The sequence below is a fragment of the Labrus bergylta genome, chromosome 12 (assembly GCF_963930695.1).
Source record: "Labrus bergylta chromosome 12, fLabBer1.1, whole genome shotgun sequence".
Lineage (NCBI taxonomy): Eukaryota > Metazoa > Chordata > Actinopteri > Labriformes > Labridae > Labrus > Labrus bergylta.
Genome location: NC_089206.1, coordinates 968,274 through 993,273, shown reverse-complemented (window position 1 = coordinate 993,273; position 25,000 = coordinate 968,274). Strand labels below are relative to the sequence as shown.

At 46.7% G+C, this 25,000-nt stretch overlaps 3 protein-coding genes across 7 annotated transcripts in view; all 3 read right to left on the bottom strand.

The window, feature by feature from the left end:
- ccdc120a (coiled-coil domain containing 120a) overlaps positions 1-1,497 on the bottom strand; it is a 21,097-nt gene extending 19,600 nt beyond the window's left edge. Inside the window, exon 1 of one of the 2 annotated variants that reach the window (XM_029282255.2) lies at positions 853-1,497. The gene's annotated coding sequence lies outside the window, so the exon portion shown is untranslated. The remainder of the gene's footprint in view (positions 1-852) is intronic. The other variant, XM_020658268.3, reaches the window with a different exon arrangement.
- Positions 1,498-2,295: 798 nt separating this feature from the next.
- hcfc1b (host cell factor C1b) lies at positions 2,296-16,613 on the bottom strand. 2 transcript variants are annotated; one of them, XM_020658270.3, is made up of 32 exons: positions 15,827-16,613; positions 13,605-13,753; positions 13,346-13,506; positions 13,052-13,254; positions 12,776-12,860; positions 12,570-12,676; positions 12,306-12,485; positions 11,896-12,216; positions 11,667-11,812; positions 11,278-11,448; positions 10,854-11,075; positions 10,659-10,775; positions 10,383-10,578; positions 10,184-10,299; positions 8,696-8,831; positions 8,437-8,588; positions 8,191-8,356; positions 7,910-8,097; positions 7,696-7,824; positions 7,524-7,607; positions 7,353-7,436; positions 7,199-7,265; positions 6,966-7,099; positions 6,705-6,878; positions 6,428-6,608; positions 6,152-6,280; positions 5,534-5,736; positions 5,323-5,445; positions 5,039-5,224; positions 3,903-4,200; positions 3,633-3,687; positions 2,296-2,981 (listed from the first exon to the last, which is right to left on the bottom strand). In XM_020658270.3, exons 1-32 carry the CDS (start codon positions 16,005-16,007, stop codon positions 2,942-2,944), a joined length of 4,884 nt encoding a protein of 1,627 aa, XP_020513926.2. In that variant the 5' UTR covers positions 16,008-16,613; the 3' UTR covers positions 2,296-2,941. The 2 variants fall into 2 exon arrangements, with proteins under 2 accessions (XP_020513926.2, XP_065817427.1); XM_065961355.1 differs by having other exon boundaries at positions 10,659-11,075.
- A 1,415-nt stretch (positions 16,614-18,028) lies between these two features.
- The window catches only part of irak1 (interleukin-1 receptor-associated kinase 1), a 17,246-nt gene continuing 10,274 nt past the window's right edge, over positions 18,029-25,000 (bottom strand). Inside the window, exons 3-15 of one of the 3 annotated variants that reach the window (XM_065960953.1) lie at positions 24,491-24,634; positions 24,302-24,396; positions 24,045-24,212; positions 23,897-23,961; positions 23,204-23,315; positions 22,849-22,970; positions 22,368-22,581; positions 22,211-22,279; positions 21,652-21,739; positions 21,424-21,518; positions 20,219-20,897; positions 18,910-19,008; positions 18,029-18,788 (exon numbers count right to left, since the gene is read on the bottom strand). In XM_065960953.1, coding sequence (XP_065817025.1) covers positions 18,706-18,788; positions 18,910-19,008; positions 20,219-20,897; positions 21,424-21,518; positions 21,652-21,739; positions 22,211-22,279; positions 22,368-22,581; positions 22,849-22,970; positions 23,204-23,315; positions 23,897-23,961; positions 24,045-24,212; positions 24,302-24,396; positions 24,491-24,634 — 2,033 coding nt within the window. In that variant the 3' untranslated portion in view covers positions 18,029-18,705. The remainder of the gene's footprint in view (positions 18,789-18,909; positions 19,009-20,218; positions 20,898-21,423; positions 21,519-21,651; positions 21,740-22,210; positions 22,280-22,367; positions 22,582-22,848; positions 22,971-23,203; positions 23,316-23,896; positions 23,962-24,044; positions 24,213-24,301; positions 24,397-24,490; positions 24,635-25,000) is intronic. The other 2 variants (XM_065960954.1, XM_065960955.1) reach the window with 2 other exon arrangements.

Here is a 25,000-nt window from a genome sequence, read left to right as displayed (position 1 = left end):
CATAAACCAACAATAACAACAACAATAATAATAATATGAAAGATTATAATGTTAATACAAATAGTTTGTAAGCATCCTGTTAAAGTGACATCAGAGCTCATCCTGACTGAGGTCCTGTCTCATCAGAGAACAGGTGAGACATCCCACAACACACACTCACACACACACAGACACAGACACACACACACACACACACACACACACACTCACAGACACACACAGACACACACAGACACACACACACACACACACACACACACACACACACACACACTCACAAACTCTCACACAGTCAAACACACACACACACACACACACTCACAAACTCTCACACACTCACACACACACACACACACACTCACACACACTCACAGACACACACTGACACACACTCCACACACACACACACACACACACACACACACACACACACTCACACAGTCAAACACACACACACACACACACACACACACACGTCTGTGGTCTGTTTTTATGGACCTTTAATAAACACGCGCACGCGCACACACGGACACACGCACGCGCAGCAGGCACGTGGCGCAGGGCGGGGACAGCCATAACAAAAACAAGGCTGATCGATTCTTAACGTCAAACTGATCGATCAGCTGATTACTGAGCACCTGCAGCCAGCCTCCTCCTGACACGAGAACAACAACAATACAAGACATCCGGGTCATTCACCTGACTGATCCTGCCCGGTAACTCCTCCCCGTGGGACCGGATCAAAAAGGAAACAGAATCTTTTGGATGTAGTCCTGTGTGTGTGTGTGTGAATGTGTAAGTGTGTGTGCGCGGGAGATGCCTCACTATATGGGCGCGTGAAGCCTCTCTTACCTGGACCACCTGCGGAGTTCCCTCCGGACCTCTGGCGGGGATCGAACCCGCAGGCTCACATGGTCCAGAACCCGCAGAGTCCCGCGGATCAGCTGCTTGTCTCTCTCTCTCTCTGCGGCTCACGCGACACGTCAGGTGTGATCGATGACGTTGATCGATGACTGATGACGCCGATTGTCGCCTCGTGCAGCTCCCCTCTCGAGGATCGAACAGCTGATCAGCGCGGATCGATGATGTGATCCGCTCTTCATCCTCCTCCTCCTCATCGATACGGCCGCGTGTCTCCTCTCTCACACAGCAGCTCCATCAGCACCAAGCTGCGCGTGCACTGCGCCGCGGCCCCGCGCACGTTCCTGCACGCACACAAAGACTGCTGACCAATCAGCTGATCGATCAAATCAGGCTAAATTTAATGATTAAAAAAAAAAACTGATTTTATCTAAATTAAAGGAAAATTATTTATAGAAGTTTACTGAATATAATTCATATCCATCACTACATCACTTTATTCTATATCAGTATTCATACAGTTCTGGTTAATTTATTCCTGATGTTTCTTATCCATCACTACGGTCACTTTATTTATCTAATTCTTACCTTTACAGTTATATTGTTTATATTAGTTCTGTTGTTCCATTATTCCCCATGCACTTTAATAACTTATCATTTAGTATTTGCCTACCTGCACATAGCTCTGTATATATTTATTTATTTCTCCTTTACTGCACATAGTTCTGTTTACATCTGTTAGTCCGATCACTGTCCACTTATATCTACTCTTTTATATTTTGTATTTTTAAGTTAAGTTTAAGCTTTAAGTTGTATTTAAATTGACACTTTCTATTTAGGTTATAATGTTTTGTTTACTTGCACTGTTGTTAATTTACTGCTCTGTGTGTCTTTGAATTGCCCCCGGGGACAAATAAAGTTTTTTGAATTGAATTGAATTGATATATTTTATTAAGGTGGGGGATATTCTTTATGGATTTACTCAACTTGATGCCACATGACCTTAATATTTACCATAAAACGTCAATCCATAGCCCGGGCTTTATTAACTTTAATCTGAGATGGCCTTTCATTATTTTCAAACTAAATTTGTTCAAAGCAGGAGAGACTAAACAGATTTACATGTAACTCTGACCCCTAGTGTTTAAAATGGGTACTGCAGTCTAAATTCTAAACATCATAGAGAGCTGTCTCCCATGTGGTGGACTCTGAAGCTTCAGTGTTTATCCAGCTCTGCATGGGTCTGTAAACCTTTCTGTGTTCTAACCTCTCTCCATTTTTCAAAAGCCATTTAATAAATTTAACAGCTGCAGGTGAAGTTTCTATGAATCAAATCAGAACCCGTTTCATTTGACAAACTCAAACTTATTTTCTTCTTGAACTCAATATAAAAATCTCTTCAGACGTTTGGAGACAGGAAGTGGACTCCAGACAGTCGGTAAAAAAATGCTCTAAAAAACTTTATTGTTCCAGAGAATATTCACAAACAGGTCTCATTCCCAATAGCTGAAAAATCTCAAACAAACTGACCAATGGCTGAGCTCCGTCGCACAGGGACGACTCCATCAACAGAAGAAAAAAAAATCAGAAGAATGACCACAGAAGAAATAACAGAAACCAGAGAATTAGAATAAACTTTTTTTCAGACGTTTATATAAAAAAAATCATATTTTAATGGGACAGAAAATAATTTACAATAAGCTGGTTTAAACCCCGCCCCCTTCTGCAGAGGCCCCACCCACTGTTAGCACTGTGACCTTTGACCTCTATCCTGAACTCTGGGTTAGGGAGGGCTAGCTACATCTACATTTAATAAACTCAAACTTTATTGTTTTTCCTTTTTAGCCGAACATGTGACTCCAGCCCTCGCCGTCTCCATGACAACAAAGTAAAACAGTTTCTGACTGGTCGATAATGTACAGATATCCTACAAGTCTTTTTTTTTTTTAATCTGTCTCCCAAGGGACAGGAAACTCTCAAGGAGTCCCCGCCTCCATCCTGTTGACATGATAACCAGACGCAGGGTGGAGCTTAAGACAACAGTAACCAATCAGAGTCCTCAGCTTCACATCAGCTCCTCCTATTGGTCGGTTTTGAACTTCTTTGGTCCGACAGGTTTACTGCAGGTGAGAAGAAGAAAAGGATAAGAGACGGAGCAGAAGAAGAAAAACATTTCAATAAAAAATAAAAACGGTCTTCATATATAAAGAGGTTTGTTTAACCTTTGGGCAACAGCTAGCATGACGTTACATCACCTTCCATTTACAGGAAATCTAAAACTCTGATTCTTGTTATAACGTATTAATATGATCAAAGCTCTGACGTTGTCGTTTCTTTAAAGCCTCCAGAAACTCAAATCCACTAAAAGCTTCTAAGGTCCCGATCACACAGAGAACCATCGAAACAAAGCATCGCTCGCAAAACCATCAAAGCCAATCAGAACGCGAGCTGCCACGCCCACACAGGCTGGGAAATTGAGTAGTTTTTGTCTCAGTTTTCTAAAAGTTATGAATGTTTGTTTTCACTCAGATTTTTGTGGATGTTTAAGGAAGCGTTACATTTTGATATCACATTTTTAATATTTGAAATGAGGCTTGATAAGAGCGGACGCTTGGTAAAAAACATCTGCAGTTTAAGATAAGTTCAGTTTTATTGATGTTTGTAATAAATAAATGAAAAAAATAATCACTAAGTGAAATTAAACTAAAAGATGTTACACTAAAAATAAATAAAGTTTCCTGTTTGTGTGAGAGAAGAGAATTTGTTCTTACTAATCAGGAGACACGCCGGCTCTCTTCACAGCTGGTTTAGCTTCTTTACTGCTCTCTACACACACACACACACACACACACACACACACACACACACACACACACACACACACAGACACACACACACACACACACACACACACACACAGACACACACACACACACACACACACACACACAGAATTAACATCATCGTCTACAATTCTTCCCAAGCAGGTATCGATATCGTGATTTTAAATTGTGGTATCATAACAACCCCCGTTGACTCACCTTGTAACCACCTGACCTGCGTGGCGGGGCCGTAGCCCTTCTGATTGCGTGCGGCGATGCGGAAGATGATGGCGGGTTTGGTGGTGTGGTCGATGTGGGCGTTGGCGAGGCTGGAGGCCTGGACCAGACAGGACGGGCTGACGCCGCAGTACACCCTCATGAAGGCCAGCTGGGCCGGACCAGAACCTGAGGCCGAGCTCGCCTGGCTGGACTGGATGGCCAGGTACACCGAGTACTCAGTGATCTTACCTGAGGTGACGGCAGGAGGCTCCCAGGTGAGCTGAGCCCCGTCCATGTTCTACAGCAACACAATCAGAGAGAAGCAAGTTAGAGCAGGCTGAGGGGACTACATTACCCAGCATTCATTCTGTTTTTTAAAGACACGGGCCCTTTCTGAATTGTTACAGTACGTACTATTCAGTATGTAGTTTCAGTATACTGAACCCTCGTGGTCATTCAGTGGTCATTTTTTGGGTCCACCTCAGTATACTGAACATTTCAGTATGGATACTAACTTCCAGGTTTCATGCAGTATGGATCAGATGCGTGCTTTCAGGAAATGAATTGTATTTTACCCTCAATGCTGTGCAAAATTAAACGTAAATCATCACGTCACGTGTGCCTCCAAATCAACTATTTAAAAGCGTCTTTATTGGTTTATTTTATATTCTGTATATTACTGTCTTTCATTTGTTCTTTATGTACTGTATGTTATTTAGTTATTTAATCTTTTACTTGATTTACATTGTGATATTGTTTTTTGTTTACCTGACTGTATATGTGCATTACTCTTCTTGAATAAAGATAAACAAAATTTTTTTTTTTTTTAAACGGGTGAATGCGGCCGGTTTGGGAAACGTAAATGACGTCACTTCCTTACTGAATGAATCAGAAGAAGTAGGAACAAATATCTGCCTACTGAACAGTAGGTACTAAACAGTAAACAGCTGATAGTAGGTACTGAGGGGACTACATTACCCAGCATTCTCTGTTTTTCAAAGACACACACACACACACACACACACACACACACACACACACACACACAGGTCCTCATAACATCACAGTTGGTGTGGTTTCCATGGTAACCAAGCTGAGCAAAAACTTCAAACATCACAAACAGGAAGGGAGCTCACCTTGCTGATCTTGATGGCGCAGGGCGCTCCGGGGAAACCAGGCAAACACGTTTTAAAAGCCGACACCTCCGAGAAGGCTCCGCGGCCGCAGATATTTATCCCCGCCACACGAAACTTATACGCCGTGCCCGGCTGAAGCTCCACCTTCTTCATTTGACTGTAGTCAGGTACCACGCCTGAGTCATCCTGCAGGTGCACGCCATCAAAACATGAGTGATAATGAACCAGTGTGTGTGTGTGTGTGTGTGTGTGTGTGTGTGTGTGTGTGTGTGTGTGTTTCTTACGTCGGCCATGTTTTCTCCGTAGGGGACGTAGTAATGTGTCACCACCATGTTGGTCACCTTGACGATGCCGACGTCATACCACTGACTGTCCTTCACTGATGACCTCATCACCACGGTCGGCTTCTACACACAGTTAGCATAATGCTGTTAGCAAACGATCATGTTCTTCATATGTATTGTTAGCATGCGGTTAGCGAGCGGGGTCTCTCACCCCTGCAGGAGCGGGGTTGCCGTTGGTAACCTCTGCGGGCAGCGCGGCTGTTTGAATCTTAACCGGGCTGGCAGTCAGCTGAGGGCTGGGGCCAAATGTACTGGCCAATCGGGCCACGGCGCTGGTCACAGCTGATGATGTCAGCTCGTGTCCGTTACTCTCTGCGGCGGGGTCATTCAGGCTGTCTGCTGGAGCAAGGCCCTCTGGGAAATAAACAAAAACTTTATTTAACAGCTGACAAGTGACAACAATCACACAGCAGAACCTCAACACTCATTATTGTTATTACTGACAGATAAATCATTATAAAAACTCCAGCCTAGTCCGTGTCATCGAGTATCCCAGCATGCTTTGCGGTATAAACTTGTACATTGGAAGCATCCCGCTATTTCGATGTAAAATACGTGTTAAAAGTGCGCCGTACCCACCAGACTGTACGGGTTCTTAAAACGTAATTGTAGCTCAGAATAAACCCAAAGTGTCTCTTCAGATTATAACCTTCAAAATAAAAGTCCAGAACCACAGATGCACCTGAAACCATCTGTGTTCAGGAGCACATGGTTCACCTGTTCAGGTGTGTGTGTGTGTGTGTGTGTGTGTGTGGGTCTGCATGTGTACCTGTGGGCAGGCTGCTGGGCTCAGGTTCAGGTTCAGGTTCAGGTTCAGGTTGGTTGTGGATGCCCTGAAGCTGCTGCTGTACCAGAACCGCCAGATCCTGCTGAGTCAGAACTATGGGCTGATCCTCACCTTCAGAAAGAGAGAGAGAGTGAGACACACACACACAAACACACACAGGTGGTGGTAAGGTGCAGTGTGTACTGGTCTGTAGTCGACCTGTTTACCAGGGTTCAGGTCTCAGTAGAGCCCCCTGGTGTTCATATAAAGAAAACTCACCCATGTGTCCCGCCGCCTGCAGCACGGCCTGAATTGTCGCCTGCTGTACAGCGTCGTCTGTTCCCGTGGTTACGGCCAGCTGATCCGCGGTGAGTCCCGTCACCATCAGGGTCGTCGTACCCTCCCCTCCATCCCCCTCTGATGACATCAGCTCATGAGGAAGACCGCCGTCTGAGGTCATCTGAGAGAAACCAGCCGATTGGTTAGACCACTGTGTGTGTGTGTGTGTGTGTGTGTGTGTCTGTGTGTGTGTGTGTGTTTCTGTGTGTGTGTGTACCTGTGCCGCCTCACTGTCCTCCATATGAACCTGTAACACCGTTGGCATCACATGCCCCGGTTGGCTGTCAGTCTGCATAGGCTCCTCCCCATCTTCTGCTGATCCAGTTACCATGGCAACAGCCTCCGCCTCAGACGACTCAGCCCTGCCCTCTCCAACCAATGAGGAGATCTCCTGCGAACAAAGAGGATCATGGGACATCAGATATGGTGAAGGTGTGTCGGTGAGCGCATGTGTGTGTGTGTGTGTGAGCATGCTTACAGGTATAGATGGTCCGGGGGTGGGTGTGGACTGTGTAACCGTGGTAACAGCTCTACTCTGGCTTGCTGTGGAGGGGGCCGGTGCAGGGGGGTCAGAGGAGGAGGAGGGGTCTGTGGAGTCTTCACCCTGCTGAGCTGCAGACAGAGGACAGGAAAGTGATGTGAATGGACAACTTCTTTAAGACAGAACATTTTTATTGTCCAGGTGAGACCTCAGGTGTGCGAGCAGGTTACCTGTGGCTGTGGTGGCAGTGTTGGTGGTCCCGGTCTCGTGGGTCTCACAGGGGGGGTTCGAACAAACCTGCAGGCAGATACAACAGAGCTCAGTCTACACTCGTGTTCGACTAATCAGAAGCCATCAGAGCAAACCTGTCAGTGGTTGTCTCACCTGTGAGAGTCCACCTGTCCCCGCCGTGGTGGCAGTGTTGGTGGTCCCGGTCTCGTGGGTCTCACAGGGGGGGTTTGAACAAACCTGCAGGCAGATACAACAGAGCTCAGTCTACACTCAAGATCAACTAATCAGAGGCCATAAAAAAAGGTTTGCCAGTGGTTGTCTCACCTGTGTGAGTCCACCTGTCCCTGCCGTGGTGGCGGTGTTGGTGGTCCCGGTCTCATGAGTCTCACAGGGGGGGTTCGAACAAACCTGCAGACAGATACATTTGGAGTTCAGTCTACACTCCTTTTTAACAAATCAGAGGCAATAAGTGCAAACATGACAGGTGTTGTCTCACCTGTGTGAGTCCTCCCGCCCCCGCTGTGGTGGCAGTGTTGGTGGTCCCGGTCTCGTGGGTCTCACAGGGCGGGTTGGAGCAGGTGTTCCCTGCAATCTGACTGACAGGAGCAGCCAGGTTGGAGCTCACCTGAGGAAGAAAGGGGAGGAGCTGAGCACACTATTTGTTACCTCATAATAAGTCTTCCTGTCTAAACACCTGAGTGTGAGCTCACCTGTGGCAGTTGGTTCATGCTGGCCGAGGCGGTCGTGGCGGTGTTGGTCGTCCCCGTTTCGTGCATCTCACACGGCGGGTTGGAGCATTCTCTGTTGTTACCGCCCATGGCTGCTGTGGCGACTGTGGCAGTGTTGGTGGTGCCAGTTTCATGGGTCTCACAAGGCGGGTTGGAGCACACCAACGTCACTGCAGCATCATCAGTGACATCATCAGTGACATCATCAGAAACACTGCAGTGCATTGAATAATAAGCAGAATGTGCAGTACTGGTTTGTGTACCTGTGTTACCTGTAGTCTCTCCACTCTCTCCTCCCGCAGTACTGGATGTAGTTGTCGTGGTGCTTGTAGTACTTCCAGGTTCTTCTGAAGTCGGGGACGCCATGATGGAGACGGGTAGATCCTGGACCAGAGACTCCGCTCCACTTGGAGTTGTGATCAGAGTCACCTGTGCACACAATACTGCATTATTACTACAGAACTACACAACATGAGTCACTCAGGTGTGTGTTTTCAGTCTTCAGTTACCTGTTTGGGTCCAGCTGTTGTAGCTGTGACCTTGCCAGCAAGTGTGGCAATGGTTGCTAGGGTGGTGATGGGCGTTGCCAGGGAGGAGGTAACAACTCCTCCTGGTTTTGCGGTGGAGATACTTCCCGTTACAGTCCCCAGACTGGACACACCTGATACACACACAAACATACACACACACACAAACACACACACACAGGGTCAGCTCAGGTGTGTTGCAGCTGAAATGGAGAGTACTTGACGTGTAACCAGGGTTTACCTGAGGTTCCCTTGACAACCAGTGTGGTCACATTGGGTTTGGCGCCAACAGCTCCAGGTGACACTAGTCTGACTCCGCCCATAGGTACAGTCCTCAGGATTGTACCTGGCGTCCCCGGAGCTCCTTTCAACACCACCTTAACACACAGGAAAAAAACAACAGTTAGTATTATATATATGACTTGCATACGTATTACCTGTAGTCAGGTGTGTTACCTGTGGTCTGGTGTGTTACCTGTAGTCAGGTCTGTTACCTGTGGTCAGGTGTGTTACCTGTGGTCAGGTGAGTTACCTGTGGTCAGGTGTGTTATTTGTGGTCAGGTGTGTTACCTGTAGTCAGGTGTGTTTCCTGAGGTCAGGTGTGTGAATTGTTGTCAGGTGTGTTACCTGTGTTCAGGTGCGTTACCTGTGGTCAGGTGCGTTAAATGTTGTCAGGTACGTTAAATGTTGTCAGGTGCGTTACCTGTGGTCAGGTGTGTTACCTGTGGTCAGTTGTGTTAATAGTGGACAGGTGTGTTACCTGTGTTCAGGTGCGTTAATTGTGGTCAGGTGTGTTACCTGTGTTCAGGTGCGTTAATTGTGGTCAGGTGTGTTACCTGTGTTCAGGTGTGTTACCTGTGGTCAGGTGTGTTAATTGTGTTCAGGTGTGTTACCTGTGGTCAGATGTGTTACCTGTGGTCAGATGTGTTACCTGTGGTCAGATGTGTTACCTGTGGTCAGGTGAGTTACCTGTGGTCAGGTGAGTTACCTGTGGTCAGGTGTGTTATTTGTGGTCAGGTGTGTTACCTGTAGTCAGGTGTGTTTCCTGAGGTCAGGTGTGTGAATTGTGGTCAGGTGCGTTACTTGTGTTCAGGTGTGTTACCTGTGGTCAGGTGCATTAAATGTTGTAAGGTGTGTTACCTGTGGTCAGGTGTGTTACCTGTGTTCAGGTGCGTTAATTGTTGTCAGGTGCGTTACCTGTAGTCAGGTACGTTACCTGTGGTCAGGTGCGTTACCTGTGGTTAGGTGCGTTAATTATTGTCAGGTGTGTTACCTGTGGTCAGGTGCGTTAATTGTTGTCAGGTGCGTTACCTGTAGTCAGGTGCGTTACCTGTGGTCAGGTGTGTTAATTATTGTCAGGTGTGTTACCTGTGGTCAGGTGTGTTAATTATTGTCAGGTGTGTTACCTGTGGTCAGGTGTGTTAATTATTGTCAGGTGCGTTAGCTGTGGTCAGGTGTGTTAATTATTGTCAGGTGTGTTACCTGTGGTCAGGTGTGTTAATTGTGGTCAGGTGTGTTAATTGTGGTCAGGTGTGTTAATTGTTGTCAGGTGTGTTAATTGTTATCAGGTGTATTACCTGTGGTCAAGTGTATTACCTGTGGTCAAGTGTGTTACCTGTGGTCAAGTGTGTTACCTGTGGTCAGGTGTGTTACCTGTGGTCAGATGTGTTACCTGTGGTCAGATGTGTTACCTGTATACAGGTGTGTTACTTGTGATCAGGTGTGTTACCTGTGTGAGTCCCTGCTGGCCTCCTGAGCCGATCTTCGGGACGGTTGTGAGAATTTTTCCGGCACTTCCTGCTGTGACCATCTTGGTGGTGAAGATTGTATATGGACTGTTGGCACCTGCAGGGGAGGAGGAGCTTTACTGTTAGTCATCCCGTTTGAAATAAAGCATGTCAGGTGTGTGCAGGTGTGTGTTTGAGTACCTGCCCCCCCCTGCAGAGCAGACATAGGGATGGTCTTGATGATAGTGGCTCCTGGTTTTGTGCCTGTTCCCGGGGCTACGCCGAGGATTGTGGATTTGGGGGATCCGGCCTGCGCGGTGCTGAGGAGGGTCGTCTGCTTCCCGTCAGCCGACGTCACCAGCTTCAGGATGGTTCCTGGTGGGAGGGAGCCTTTCGTCTGACACACAGAGAGGGGGGTGGGGTTAATGTGTATGCTGGATCTTACGGGGCAGGGTTAATGTGAGGTTCAGCCTGTACCTGCAGGAACTGTGTGAGGGGGCTGCTCACAGTCTGACCAGTCGCCGCTCCACTCTGCACTTGTTTAGTCTGGACCACCATCTTCCCAAGGTTACCGAGGTTACCAAGGTTACCGATCTGACACAGACAGAAAGTGAGATTTGTTTCCATTTTTTTTAAATTGTTTTGCTGTAAAGGCGCCTTCACAATACTCACCAGAGACCCGCCTCCTCCCAGTGAACTGTTGACCAGTGTGATGGTCTTTGTGACTCCCCCCACCATTGTGGTGACCACTTGAGCCTGTTGGGAGACGGTCACTGTGCCCGATTTATGCACGGTGATGATCGGTCTGCCGGGGGTGCCGGAGGTGGAGACTCCAGAGGACACGCCCACCTGAGCAGCAGCAGTCTTCAGGATGCGGGTGGCTGGGTTTGTTACCTGCAACAGGTGAGAGGAGACAGGTTTGTGCTAAGATGATTGACAGGTTGTACTGAAGGGGGCGGGCTTTGATTATGTTTTGAGATCAAAGTGTGTCTATTCCTCCCCTGCTGATGACTCACTTCCTGTTTGTCTGATAACTGTGTTTATGCCTGTTCCCTAAACATAGTGTTCAGTTTGATACAGTATATAGTGTTGTTACCATGGTAACGGGGGTGCCCTGTTTGGTTCCTGGACTCACAGACACAGTCTTTACAAGCGTTGCTCCCGCAGGGACGTTCAGCATTGCCGTGGAGGGAGGGATCTTCTGAGTCGCTGCAGCGGCGGCCGCCAATGCCGCCATGCCGCTCATCTGCGGACTGCCCCCTTGTGACTGAGAGCAGACGGGAGGCAGGAGGAGGGAAAACAATGAATTAAAGAGTTGGGCCCGGGATATTTTTTTCAGGAGCTTTCAGCAGCTGGAGATCCTCAGTTGCCATGGAGACACTGCATCAGTCTCCATGATGACTGAGCAAACTTCCTGTTTTGATAAATGTGCACAAAACGTCAGAGGACCACGAGTTAGAAATAATGAGGAGGTTTTTTTTTTACCGTCGCTTGACCAGCCTGGGCAGGTACGACCATACGAACACCTGCAGGAAGTGTCGTCACGGCGACTGGAGATTTAGGTGCGGCCTGCCTCACAGTAACGAAAGAGGCTCCGCCCCCTACTCCTGGAGCTGCCACCTTCAGGACTGCTACAGAAAAGGTGAAAAAGGTCACAGGTGAGAAAAACTCAGATCAAACTACCTACATCTACCTGGAGAAGTGTGTTACTCACCTGGGGCTTTGGCTGCGGCAGCCAATGGGCTTGCAGGAACAGAGGCGGTGTGGGAGGGCAGCAGTGTGATGCCAGACTGGTTGGCTAATGTCGTGGCGACGGGGGAGGGGCTGTTTGAGAAGCTCGCTACAGGTGTGGCTGTTGGGACAAGGTTGGGGGCGGTGCTAGCGGCAGATGAGGTGACAGCAGGTGTGGCAGGAATGTCATACTTCTGTAGCTGCAGCACGTAGGTGTCGGCGGTCTGAGACGGGCCCCAGCTCACCTCCAAAGACGACGTGTTAGCCCGAACCAGCTGGACCCGGGAGGGGGCGCAGGGACGCTCTGAGGACAGAACAGGTGAGACAGAAAGGTGAGACACACAGGTGGGACACACAGGTACTGCTCTGCTGTCTGTCAGCTGTCTCACTCACCTGTCTCCAGGTACCAGAGGTCCTTGCAGCACACCTGGTTGTTCCAGGCCTTCCTGTATCCGTCCCTGCCGCTCCAGATGTACAGTCTGGAGTTGATGGCCACGCTGCAGTGACCGGCGCGAGCTCTCGGGACGTTCTCCTCCAGACTGTCCATCAGCACCGTCTCCCAACACATCGTATCTGCAGGCAGACAGACAGGTGGTCAGACAGGTGGACAGCAGTGTGAATATGTGTGTTCAGGTGTGTGTGTGTGTGTGTGTGTACCAAGGTTGAGGCAGGCCAGTGAGTTGGTACACTTCCACTCCTTCTCATGAGTCGCCACCTTCACATCATCCATCACCAGAGGAACCCAACCTCCAAACACGTACATCCTGACCACAGACAGACAGTTAGTCAGTAGTGTCAGGTGAGAGCTGCCTTTGTACTGTCTGTGTGTAATATATGTGTGTAGTACTTTTGTGTAGTATTACTTGTTGTTGATGGTGGTGGCAGAGTGAAGGCTTCTGGGAAGGGGTGCGGTTCCATTGAGGGTCGGTTTACTCCATGTCAGAGAGTCTGTGACATCATCAGAAACAAACCGATCAATAGGCTACAGGCTTTTTAGAATGGGTGTGTATGTGACTTCTGGGGCTCTTGGAGCAAACTAACCACTCGGCTACCTGCATCCCAATATTTGGTTACATTTTATAAAGAAAATCTAAATCATGGAGAAAAGCATGGCCTCTGACAATGTGCACCTGTCTCACCTATGTGCAGCACCCACAGGTCTCCCAGCCTGCAGCCGCTCATGCCTCCGTAGATGATGAGTCTGTTGTTCCCGCGGCCACTTGTCACCACGGCGGTGTGGCTCTCTCTTGGGGGCGGGGGCTGACCCGAGGTCGGAGGGATCTCCCAGCCGACCACGCTGGAGCCCGGCCGCAGCTCCAGACAGTACAGGTCGTTCAGGTACCTGGAGAGGACAGGTGAGACGGTTAAAGAGCAGCTGTTTGCATCCAACAGGAAGTGGTGCAGGTACACGGGGCTGGGGATGTTTTCTTTACCTTGGGATGTTATTTTTAGGGTCTTCGCTGTCATTGGCCAGTCCTCCAAACAGGTAGCAGCTGCTTCCAATCAGAGAGAAGCTGTGTCCGAGGCGGGGGCAGGGGGGCGGGCCGTTCTTTGGAGCCTTGGCCTTCAGACGTTTCCACTCCCAGCGGCTCGCCTGAAGACACAACAGGAAGTAGTTTGTACATATTGTCCTAATTATTCATCTTAGAATTCAGAGAAGAAGAATCCAGGACATGTTTCATAAAGACTGACCTGCAGCTCGTACAGGTCGCTGCTGTACTTCCCATACTCCACCATCCCTCCAAACACCAGCAGCCTCGTCCCATCGCACACGAAGCCGTAAGCAGCACAGCCGGGGGGGACGTCACCCCGAACAGCCGGGATGAACCACTGGTTAGTAGCTGGGGGGGAGAGGGGGCATCAAGTTACGACAGTTTACAGGTTAATGTTTTTAAAGTACTCTTTAAACCATCACACAAACGTCTTCCAGATTATTCTAATCCAAAAATAAATTTAGTCCACAAATTTAAAGAACTTTTAGATTTCTATAAAGAAGTCTCGTAATACTGCAGTTCAACATACTCAACATAAGCAAGAATTAACACTTGTGAAAAGTTATTTAACCTTTAACCAGGTAATTAACCCACTGAGATCAAGAGCTCTTTCACAAAGGTGACCTGGCCAAGAGGGCAGCAGCAGCGCATGTCGCAATAAACAAAAAGTGGGGAAACATTGTGTAAATAAAGTTCAGAAGAGTAGAGTATTTGACAGAGCTTCTACAAGTCCATCTACACTTGAAGGCACAGTTCCTTCAAAGTGAAGCTGAATAGAATCGATGTAAAGTCACTGAACCAGGGCAGCACGATATGGAAAAAAACCAAACTTAAACTGGGATATATTTTCTTTCTGCGATATATTGAAATACAGAAAATAATAGTATAGTTTCCTAAATATTTATTTTTCGGGCTTTTTGTGCCTTTAATGGAGAGATAGAACAGTTGGAAATCAGGGAGAGAGAGAGAGTGGGAAATGACATGTGGGAAAGGAGCCACAGGTGGATTGAACCTGGACCGCCCGCTTGGAGGACTACAGCCTCCATACATGGGGCGCACGCACTAACTGCGCCACCAACGCTCCAACAATAATATAGTTTTAACACTGAAGTGCAGTTAATTAACCCATTATAAAGTGTGCATATATTAGCTATAACTCTCTGTTTCTGTAGCTATCTGCTGCCGCTTGAGCTTCATCTGACATCAGGAACGCCCCCTGAAGTCAAAACTCTGACTTGTTTTTCTTCTTCTCATTGTTGCGGTTGTTTATTAAACGTTTAAAGAGATGAGCTACGACAACAGAAAAGTCTTCAAGTAGATGTTGATGCATTCAATTGGATGAAGCGATTCCAAATGCTGAAAATAAAAGCGACTCTATGACAACAGTCACTTAAAAACAGCCGTAGAATGACCAGCGCTGATTTTTACTTTATGTAATCATCTACTTTGTCTGGACACAGAGCCGCCCCTGTGGTACAGTGGTACAGTCGGTCATCCCTAAACCGGGAAGTTGGGGGTTCAATCCCCAGCTCCAGCAGCCACAACTCTGGTGTGTACTTTGAGAAGACTCTTAACCCAGAGTTGCTCCCGCTGCTGTGACGGCTTATGAATGTGATGTGAATGGATTAGTAAATACTGGTAGACACTTTACACAGCAGCCTCTACCATCAGGGTGGTTATGTGTAGGTGTGACATGTGGTGTTAAAGCGCTTTGAGTGGCCTGAAAACCAGAAAAGAAGCTCAAATCTATTTACAACAAAATTGGGTGTCCTAGTAGCAGTAGTAAAAAAAAAAAAAAGAAGGAGTAAAATAATAACAATTAATAATATAATAACAATAAAAAACAACCATAAGACAGTGATTTAATAAAATAACAAAAGAAACCATGTTTGATTATTAACTCCTTATCTTTTCGGTGTGTTGTACTTCACGGCTCTTTGTTGTTTCTATCCGTTATAATGCAGCAGAGGGGCGTGTCACTGTGACGTCAGCAGTGTTTTCAGTAAAAAACGCGCCATTTCTTTCTGTGTTACAGCCGGAGCCGCTGCGTTAGCTCCGCGGCTAATCCCGTTAGCATGCGGTGGCTAAAAAAAAAAGGCTAAAGTTAGCTCCAGTAGCAGAAAGCTAATTTAGCCCCGCGGTGCTAACATCCTGTCCTGAGCTCCAGTGACGTGTTAACGTTTATCTTCAGTTTCAAACACATCCACTGAATTAAAAGCCCAAATTATCTATAACAGCTGTTAGTATTTATTTATATATATCAGCTGTTAGCATTTTTATTTATATATATTAGCTGTTTAGTAAGATAAGCTATGTAGCACTTAGCTTTCTGTTAGCACGGCTAGCGTCTCTCCGTGTTTATCTGTTGACACATTAATTATCTTAATCCATTAAATATAAACACAACAGGTAAACACGTACCTGTGTTGTAGACGTGCAGTTCGTCCACGATCCCCTCGTTCCCTCCTCCGAACACGACCATCAGCTCCTTGATGTTGACGGCCCGGTGTCCGTGTCGGGGCCGCGGCACCGGGCCGCTCCAGCCCAGGACGCGCTTCCACCGGGGCTGCAGCACCGCGGGGGTCCCGGGCTCGGCTTCCATGACGCCTCACTGTGTGTGTGTGTGTTTCTGTGTGTGTGTGTTTGTGTGTGTTTCTCTCGTTCCTCAGTGAGAAACTAATTCTCCAAATTCAGTTCAGAGTTCGTCAAAGTTTAAAATCAGTTCCGGCCTGCTAACAGCGGGGTTAGCATTAGCCTGTCAGCTAGCTCCCGATGCTAAGCAGCCGGCTGCCTTTAAGTGTTTGTCTGTTATGTTGCTGCCTCGCACTTCCCCGGACAGTTTCCCTCTCTTGTCTGTTGTCTATCAGACAGATTTAAGTCAGACAGGTTGAATCAGAAGCCTCCTGTGGTGGTGCAGTCTGCGGGGGAGCGGTCAGTGTGCTGGTCGTTAGCCGCGGCACTGCAGCGCAGCGTCCGCCATCTTAGCCCGGGTGAAGCGACGCGCAGTCTGGGGGAAAACGAACGAATAACACGCAGAACCGGGAACGCTACGCCGAGCCAGCAGGAAAATAAGATTAACGGCTTCTCCATGCATCAGTGTGACGGAGCACTGTGGAGGCGGAGAGCTGGAGTTTAATGTGCAGAAGTCAGGGTGTGAGCGCCGGGCAGGGAGCCGCCATCTTGCTGCTAACAGCAACCAAACAAAACACAGAGAGGCCGGGCGGCTAGGTGGCTAACTGCTAACAGACAGCTGATCCAGCAGAGGGCGCCAGAGAGTGAACCCGGAATAATAATAATAATAATAATAATAATAATAAACTGTAATATTTACAGTTATATAGTGAAACTGTAATAATAATAATAATAATAAACTGTAATATCTACAGTTATATAGTGAAACCATAATAATAATAATAACAAACGGTAATATTTACAGTTATATAGTGAAACCATAATAATAATAATAATAATAAACTGTAATATTTACAGTTATATAGTGAAACCGTAATAATAATAATAATAATAAACTGTAATATTTAGTTATATAGTGAAACCATAATAATAATAATAATAATAAACTGTAATATTTACAGTTATATAGTGAAACCATAATAATGATAATAATAATAATAATAAACTAATATCTACAGTTATATAGTGAAACCATAATAATAATAATAATAAACTGTAATATCTACAGTTATATAGTGAAACCATAATAATAATAATAATAAACTGTAATATTTACAGTTATATAGTGAAACCATAATAATAATAATAATAATAAACTGTAATATTTAGTTATATAGTGAAACCGTAATAATAATAATAATAAACTGTAATATTTAGTTATATAGTGAAACCATAATAATAATAATAATAAACTGTAATATTTACAGTTATATAGTGAAACCATAATAATAATAATAAACTGTAATATTTACAGTTATATAGTGAAACCATAATAATAATAGTAACAAACTGTAATATTTACAGTCAGAGTGAAACCGTAATAATAATAATAAACTGTAATATTTACAGTCTATGAGTGAAACATGCAATGTTTTAAATCACTTAATTAATATGAGGGACAAAAAATTACTAAAGTATAAATAAATAAATGTTGGGAGAAATGCATACATTAATGTATAAATAAATAATTAAATAAATGCATCAATAAATATATAAATGCTGAAAACAATACATCAATCAATAAATAATAAATACACTTTGTTAATGAAAAAGGCTATTTATATATTTTTTCATGTATTTATTCATTTATTAGCGTATTTCTACAGTTATATATGTATCAATGCATACATTTCCACATTGAGTTATTAATTTATTTCCATATTTTTACATTTACACATCTATTTATTTCTGTGTCCAGGTCGTAAGAGGAAAAGTATACATGTAAATTTGCTTCTGATGAGTGATGAATTTTGATGAGGCTAGTTTGTCTATTGTGTTTTATTTTGAAGTGCCCTGGCCTCTCCAGCCACCACACCAACTTCCATATTTTGATCTTGAACCATGACCCTCCAGTTCCCAACCCAGGTCCCTACAGTCTGAGCTACTGCCACCTACTACTGTGTTAGTGAAGTGAAAACAAGAACACTTACGTACAGTATAGAAATGATTTATTATTGATTGTACAGACACAGATTGATATCACAGCTCTTCATCCATTATTTGGTATTTAAGATGATAGAGATGAGATGATAATAAATAGAAAACAGAATCATCGGGTCAGCTTGTTTGTGTCATGGTGCGTTCAGGGTCAGAGACACTGCAGCAAGGAACCATGGCTGTTTATTACAAACCATGGAGGATATTATGGGATATGCACCATTATAAATAACAGAGAAAAGACTTAAACAGGACGAGAGGGACACATGCTGTGAAAGGAAAGAGTGAAATGACGACGGCAGGAAGCTGCTGATAAACTGATCCTCCTCAGATTGACAGCTCAGTGTTAATGATTAAAGTTAAAGGAAGTACTCAACAGAAGCTGTAAACAGATCATCATGAAGAACGTTTATGTCTCCTCAGTGTGTTCAGTGAAATGTTAAAACATGAAGAAAGAGTTTAAATAAAACGAGAGGCTGAGCGTGACACTCTGATCCAATACTTTTTCATTATTATCAGAATCAGACAACTGAGGTGAAACACCTGATTCCCTCCTGCAGGTGTGGAGAGGATTCACATTGTACCTGCGTGTCAGACTCTGCTCTCATAGAGCTCTATGGACTGCTGGTGGTTTGAACTAACACTAACTCGTCATGAGAGGCGTGTTGGGCTCAGGTGTGTTTAGCCACTGGAAGGTAATCCAGCTCGTCGCTCTCCTCTGGTCCTCTCCCCTCCTCAGAACTCCGCCCTTCATCTGAGGAAACACAAGACGGCAACAGAGGAGGTCCAAATCAAACACAAGTCATAGAAGTGTAATAAACACATGTTGTAGATGCGTTATAAACAGGTGAGTTGTAAACGTGGCGTTTGCGTACAAAGGTCGTCGGCTGACAGCAGTTCGGGGGTTCGGATCCTTCCCTCGTCGTACTGACTCTTCTTCTGCAGGAAACGCTCTTTAATGGGGTTGATTACCACTGAGCACACAGGTCAAAGGTCACATTATCACCTATTATAACACTTGGGTCAAAGTTCAAATGTTGAATGTTAAGAGTCTAAACTGTCACTGTGTGAAGCTACTTTTACACACTTTTCATCAGGACATCAGAATAAAACTCAAATTCAGAAAAGAAAATGTATCTTTCTTACATGCACTCTGTGAGGAGTTACACACATTAAGATTTTTCCTTTTTCCACATAGTCCACTGCACAGCTCCTACATTACACCTTTTGTACATTTTGTGCTTTTTATTTTAATTTTTTATGTTATATATTTTACATTTTTAAATTCTATTTTCTATATTGTAATATCTTCTTATTCTGTATTATTTAAGTTGTTGCTAGTTCTGCTTTATTTCCTTATTAATTGTTTAGCACCAACACACCAAGTCAAATTCCTTGTATGTTTAAATGTACTTGGCAATAAACCCAGATTCAGATTCTGAGAAACAGTCGGATTACAGAACAGTGTTGCAACATGTACGATAACGATCGTATTTGTACCATGAACAACTGCAGAAAAGGCCAAATGTCTCCTCAACCAAACACTGTTTGTCAATTAAGAGCAACCAATCACATCAGCACCTGACTGACACGCCCACCCCTCTGCTGCCAGGCTCTGCCTGCCAATCAAATCGTCACCTGATGCCCTGCTCACGTCTGCGGCTCGTTATGGAACCTGTAGAGAAAGATGCTACGAGCTCAGCTACAGCGGCTGAAGGCGGAGCAGTCCGCAAACAATCTACACTTTAATATTTTGTTCCTTTGCTTGTTTATTTAAGTAAATGTGGCGTGCAGGGCGTAGTTTTACCGTTCAGTGTGGTATTTAGGACCCGTTTTTTTTTTTTTTTTTTTTACATGTACGATAGTTTTAAGTAGAATGCAGTAATTATAAAGCTGCAGTACGATATTCTTGTGTTTTCCATTTGGCAACACCTTTTCAAAATAAAAGCTTCTGGTAATAATTGTGAATTATTAAACATTATTTAGTAAATGTTATTTGTAACTTTTAGTCATTTGAGTTCAGTTTGACTGTTATTTCTGGGAAATGTGTTTTGACTGTACTTCATATTTACAGATTAGCATGCTACTGTTAGCTTTGTCCGTTAGCTTGTAAAGAGCGCCCCCTGTTTGTTCTTAAGGCAGAGATGCTCCACGCTAAGCTAACATGTCGATCTGTCTGTGTACCTGGGGGCCCCGGAGACAATGACTGCAAGGACCCCACAGGAGAGAGGCTTCCTGGGACTCCATACAGATCTGCTGTGGCGCCCCCCCCGGTGAGAACCCCTGAACTGTCCCTGCTGCAGCCGGGGCGGGTGGGGGAGTTGTACTGGTTCTCGGTGGGGATGGACGGCTGATTGAACTGGGACTCTGAGGGCCTTGTTGGATGGAGATTCTGGTCTCTGGTGGATGGAGACAGAGATCTGGAACTGGTCCCATTGGATCTGCACGGGGAGCGGAGGTCATACTGTGAAAAACCTCGACTCTCATCGGTCTCACAGGGACCGATGAAGGACGCGGAGCAGGGGGGTAGGGAAGAGGAGGAGGATGAGGAGGGGAGGGAGGAGGAGGAGGAGAATGAGGGGAGGGAGGAGGATGAGTGTAGCGGGTCAGGGCGGGTGAGAGAGCAGAAGGAGGAGGAGGAGGAGGAAGAGGAGGACATGGAAGGCTGGTACGTGTCCTCCAGCGGTCCCACTTTGGACATTTGTTGGGACAGAGCTTCCACACTGGAGTCCAGAGAGTGGGGGGGTCTGGGGAGGGAGGGGGGTTGAAGATGAGGGTGATGAAGTAGGGAGGCGGAGGAGCAGCTGTGCCTCACACGGCTGTCCCTCACACGGCTGTGGATGTCCTGAAGTTTGGCAAACACCTGAGAGGAGGAACAGAGGAGGATCAAAACAGGAGCCCTGAGGAACTCCACATGCTACCGTAAAATATAAGTGCACTGGTATATAAGTCTCGTTCTGTTTTCTGGGGGGGGGGGGGGGGGGGGTCTCTCACTGCATTTGTGGTCTCCTGTTTTTGGATTTTATACTGGTATATTGGTCGCAGCGGTATAAAGGATACAGACGACTTTTTAGATGGAAAAAAAAGGGATTAAAAGTGCGTCTTCTACAACGGATTTTGCCGCAACTTCTAAAAAGATTACTATGAAGAGATGCCAGCGCCCCCCTCTCAGGCTGCACGGTGTTTACCAACCAACCTCACTATGAGGCTCCATCTACTCGCAAGACACGCTCAGACAAGAGTGTGACAGTTTCCTCTCACTTTATTCTCTCATTCCATGATTATATGTGCTCATTTATAACTGAGGACAGACGCAGCCACTAACACAGAAATAAAACAGAAGCAGAGTTTGTTTTCTTTAAATAAACAGAAAACACTCTCTGTCTCACCTTCTCCATTTTCGGTCTCTTCTTCCTGTTCTCATCAAGACACTCGCAGGCCAGAAACACCATCTCCATGTGGCCAACAGGCTCTGCAGCACCCCCTGCAGGACGACACAGACACAACAGCTGCAGGTATCAGGAACAAACACACACACACACACACAATCACAAACAAAAACTATCGCAAGGGATATTTTCATTCCCAAGCACAGACACACCGACACACACACTGACCTGAGATCAGCCGGTGGTCCAGCTGTTTCCTCCACTCTGCTGCACAAGAACCAGCCGGACTGTCCTCCACCTCCACCACCAGGTCCTTCTGCAGACCAAACACAGGAACCTTTAGATCCCTTTACATGGCACCAGGACTGGACCCAGCTTCAAGTTCAACATGTAAACTAGTTAGTTTGTAACTTAAGTTCTGTCATTGTTTGGTTACCATGGAGACGTGAGGTTCATCTTAACTAGTAGAGCGTAATTTCCAAACTAACTTAAAGGCAGGGTTGCTAATTTTCAAAAACTAGCATGATTTTGACGGTAGCATTCCCTCAGTGCCCCCCCCCCCCCGTGCTCCCTCAAAAGCCACTCATGCAAGAGCGCCGTTTCTCCAGAAGCGGCACCTCAGCTCATCGCTTTGAGTGTGGCCAGGTGCATGCATGGGGTAGAAAGGGAGACAGGGAGGCGTGTGATTGGTTCATCAGATTGGTACCTGGTGGCAGACATTGGTCGAGTGTGTGTGTGTGTGTGTGTGTGTGTGTGTGTGTGTGTGTGTGTGTGTGTGTGTTCTGACCAGGTATGTCTCTGCTGACGTCCTGCCTCGCTCCATGGCTCGCCGACCCGTCAGGACCTCCAACAGCACCTGAAACACACACAGACGTCGTCACCATCATTGTAGTCTGTGTTAAACTAACATACTACATTTCCCATCAGGCCTTGCGGTGGCTCACCACTCCGAAGCTGTAGACGTCCACAGCGGTCCCCAGCTGTCCGTTCCTCACGTATTCGTTGGGCAGGTACGCCAGCGTGCCCCGAACCGTCTGCGTCATACCGATCGACGCCGTCTGAGCAGCCGAGCGCTCCGCCGGGCTACGATGCGCAAAGCGAGCCAGGCCGAAGTCTGCCAACTTTGCCACCATGTGACGGTCCAACAGGATGTTTGAGCTACACACACGCGCGCGCGCACACACACACACACACACACACACACACACACACACACACACACACACACACACACACACACACACACACACACACACACACACACACACACACACACACACACACACACACACACACACACACACACACACACACACACACACACACACACACACACACACACACACACACACACACACACACACACACACACGTTAGGTGTTAGCACGAGGCTCAGGGGATGATGTCATGTGATGTCATACTGACCTCTTGACGTCCCCGTGGATCAGTGTGATGTGTTTTTCGGGGGGGCAGTGGAGGAACTTCAGAGCCTTTGATGCTCCTTCAACGACACTGACTCTCTCCGACCAGGAGAGGAAGCGACTCTCCTGAAACACACACACACAAACTTCGTAAACTTTGAAAACCCACGTTTCTGACTCTACCCACGGTCCTATCTCTAAAACATAACGGCATAAAAAACTATATGCGTGTGTGTATCTGTGTGAGCGTCTGCATTAGAGTGTGTGAGTGTATGTGAGGGTGTATCTGTGTGAGCGTCTGCATTAGAGTGTGTGACTGTATGTGAGGGTGTATCTGTGTGAGTGTGTGTATGTGTTACATTGTGCAGCTGGTCGTCCAGTGATCTGTTCTCCATGTAGCTGTAGATGAGACACACACACTCCGGTCCCTCGCTGAAGCCGAGCAGATCCACGATGTTTGGGTGTCTGAATCTGACACACACACACACACACACACACACACACACACACACACACACACACACACACACACACACACACACACACACACACACACACACACACACACACACACACACACACACACACACACACACACACACACACACACACACACACACACACACACACACACACACACACACACACACACACACACACACACACACACACACACACACACACACACACACACGGTAGAATCTTTGCTTTTACAATGCAGCGCTCGCAATCCCAGCTTCAGAGTCACTGTTGCTAGGATACCCCATCTCCCTCACCCCCCTGTAATCGTTCCCTCGAAAAGGCGGGTCAGATTACTTTCTCTCCCGCCATTGTTGTTGACAAAGCTGATATAATAAGTCCCGCCTCTTCTAGACTGTGATAGGTCGGTGAGGGAGAAGTGACATTGGCGAGCGAGGTGGTGTTACAAAAAGTTGAGCTCGGTGAGCAGCTCACACCGAGGGCGCCATGAGTGGATGCACGCAGTCATCCTGAAGCTGATGTACACGCCGCTCTCACCGAGTCACTTCATGAAGACAAATATTTAAACTCACATCGTCAGTTTCTCCACCTCAGTTTGAAAACTCTTCTTCAGGTGATCCCAGTCCCGCATAAAGTCCTACAACAACAACAACAACATCAATCCTACTGTAGCCCCGCCCCCCTCAGTGAATCGTGTGATCTGCACTGTGATTGGCTGACCTGTTTGATTCTCTTCACAGCGCAGCAGGTGCTCCTCAGAGTCGCTTTGTACACGACTCCAAACCCCCCCTCCCCGACCTGCAGGGAGGGGGAGAACCCACTCGTCCCATCATGCAGCTCTTCATATGACCAGAACATCAGTCTGCTGCATGACGCCACCAGGGGGCGCTGAGGGACGACGACATGGTCAGACTGATTATATCGCTCATTATCGTCCTGTGGGAGTGTGTCTGTTTGTGTGTGTGTGTGTGTGTTACCTCGGGCGGTGTGCAGAGGGCAGAATGCAAATGTAGGGGAGGTGGAGCAGGTCCGGGGAGGGGTCCTCCTCCTCCTCCTCCTCCTCCTCCTGCTGCTGATGAAGAGAAGAGAACAGACACTCTGCACACCTACTCGCTTGCCGTTTGTCATTTTTTCCAATGAATCGAGTCGGAGCACTCAAAGCTTACCTTCTAACAGGCTGCAGGTGAGCTGTGTGGGCGGGGCCTTAGACTGTTTGGGAGGAGGCTCGAACTGAGGGAGCATCAAGGGAGGAGGTGGAGGAGGAGGTGGAGGAAAAGGATACGAAGAGGAAGGCCTCAAATTGGAAACCCCTGCACAGAGAGAGAGAGGGAGAGAGGAGAGAGAGAGGAGAGAGATAGAGGAGAGAGAAAGAGGGAGGGAGCGAGAGAGAGAAAGAGGGAGGGAGCGAGAGAGAGAAAGAGAGAGAGAGAGAGAGAGGGAGAGAGATAGAGGAGAGAGAGAGGGAGAGGAGAGAGAGAGAGAGAGTGAGGGAGAGAGAGATAGAGGAGAGAGAGAGACAGAGAGAGGAGAGAGAGAGAGGGAGAGACAGAGAAAGAGAGAGGAGAGGGAGAGAGGAGAGAGACAGAGAGAGAGAGAGGGGAGAGGGAGAGAGGAGATAGAGAGAGAGAGACAGACAGAGAGAGATAGAGAGAATCAGCTGTTTGGCCTAGAGATGT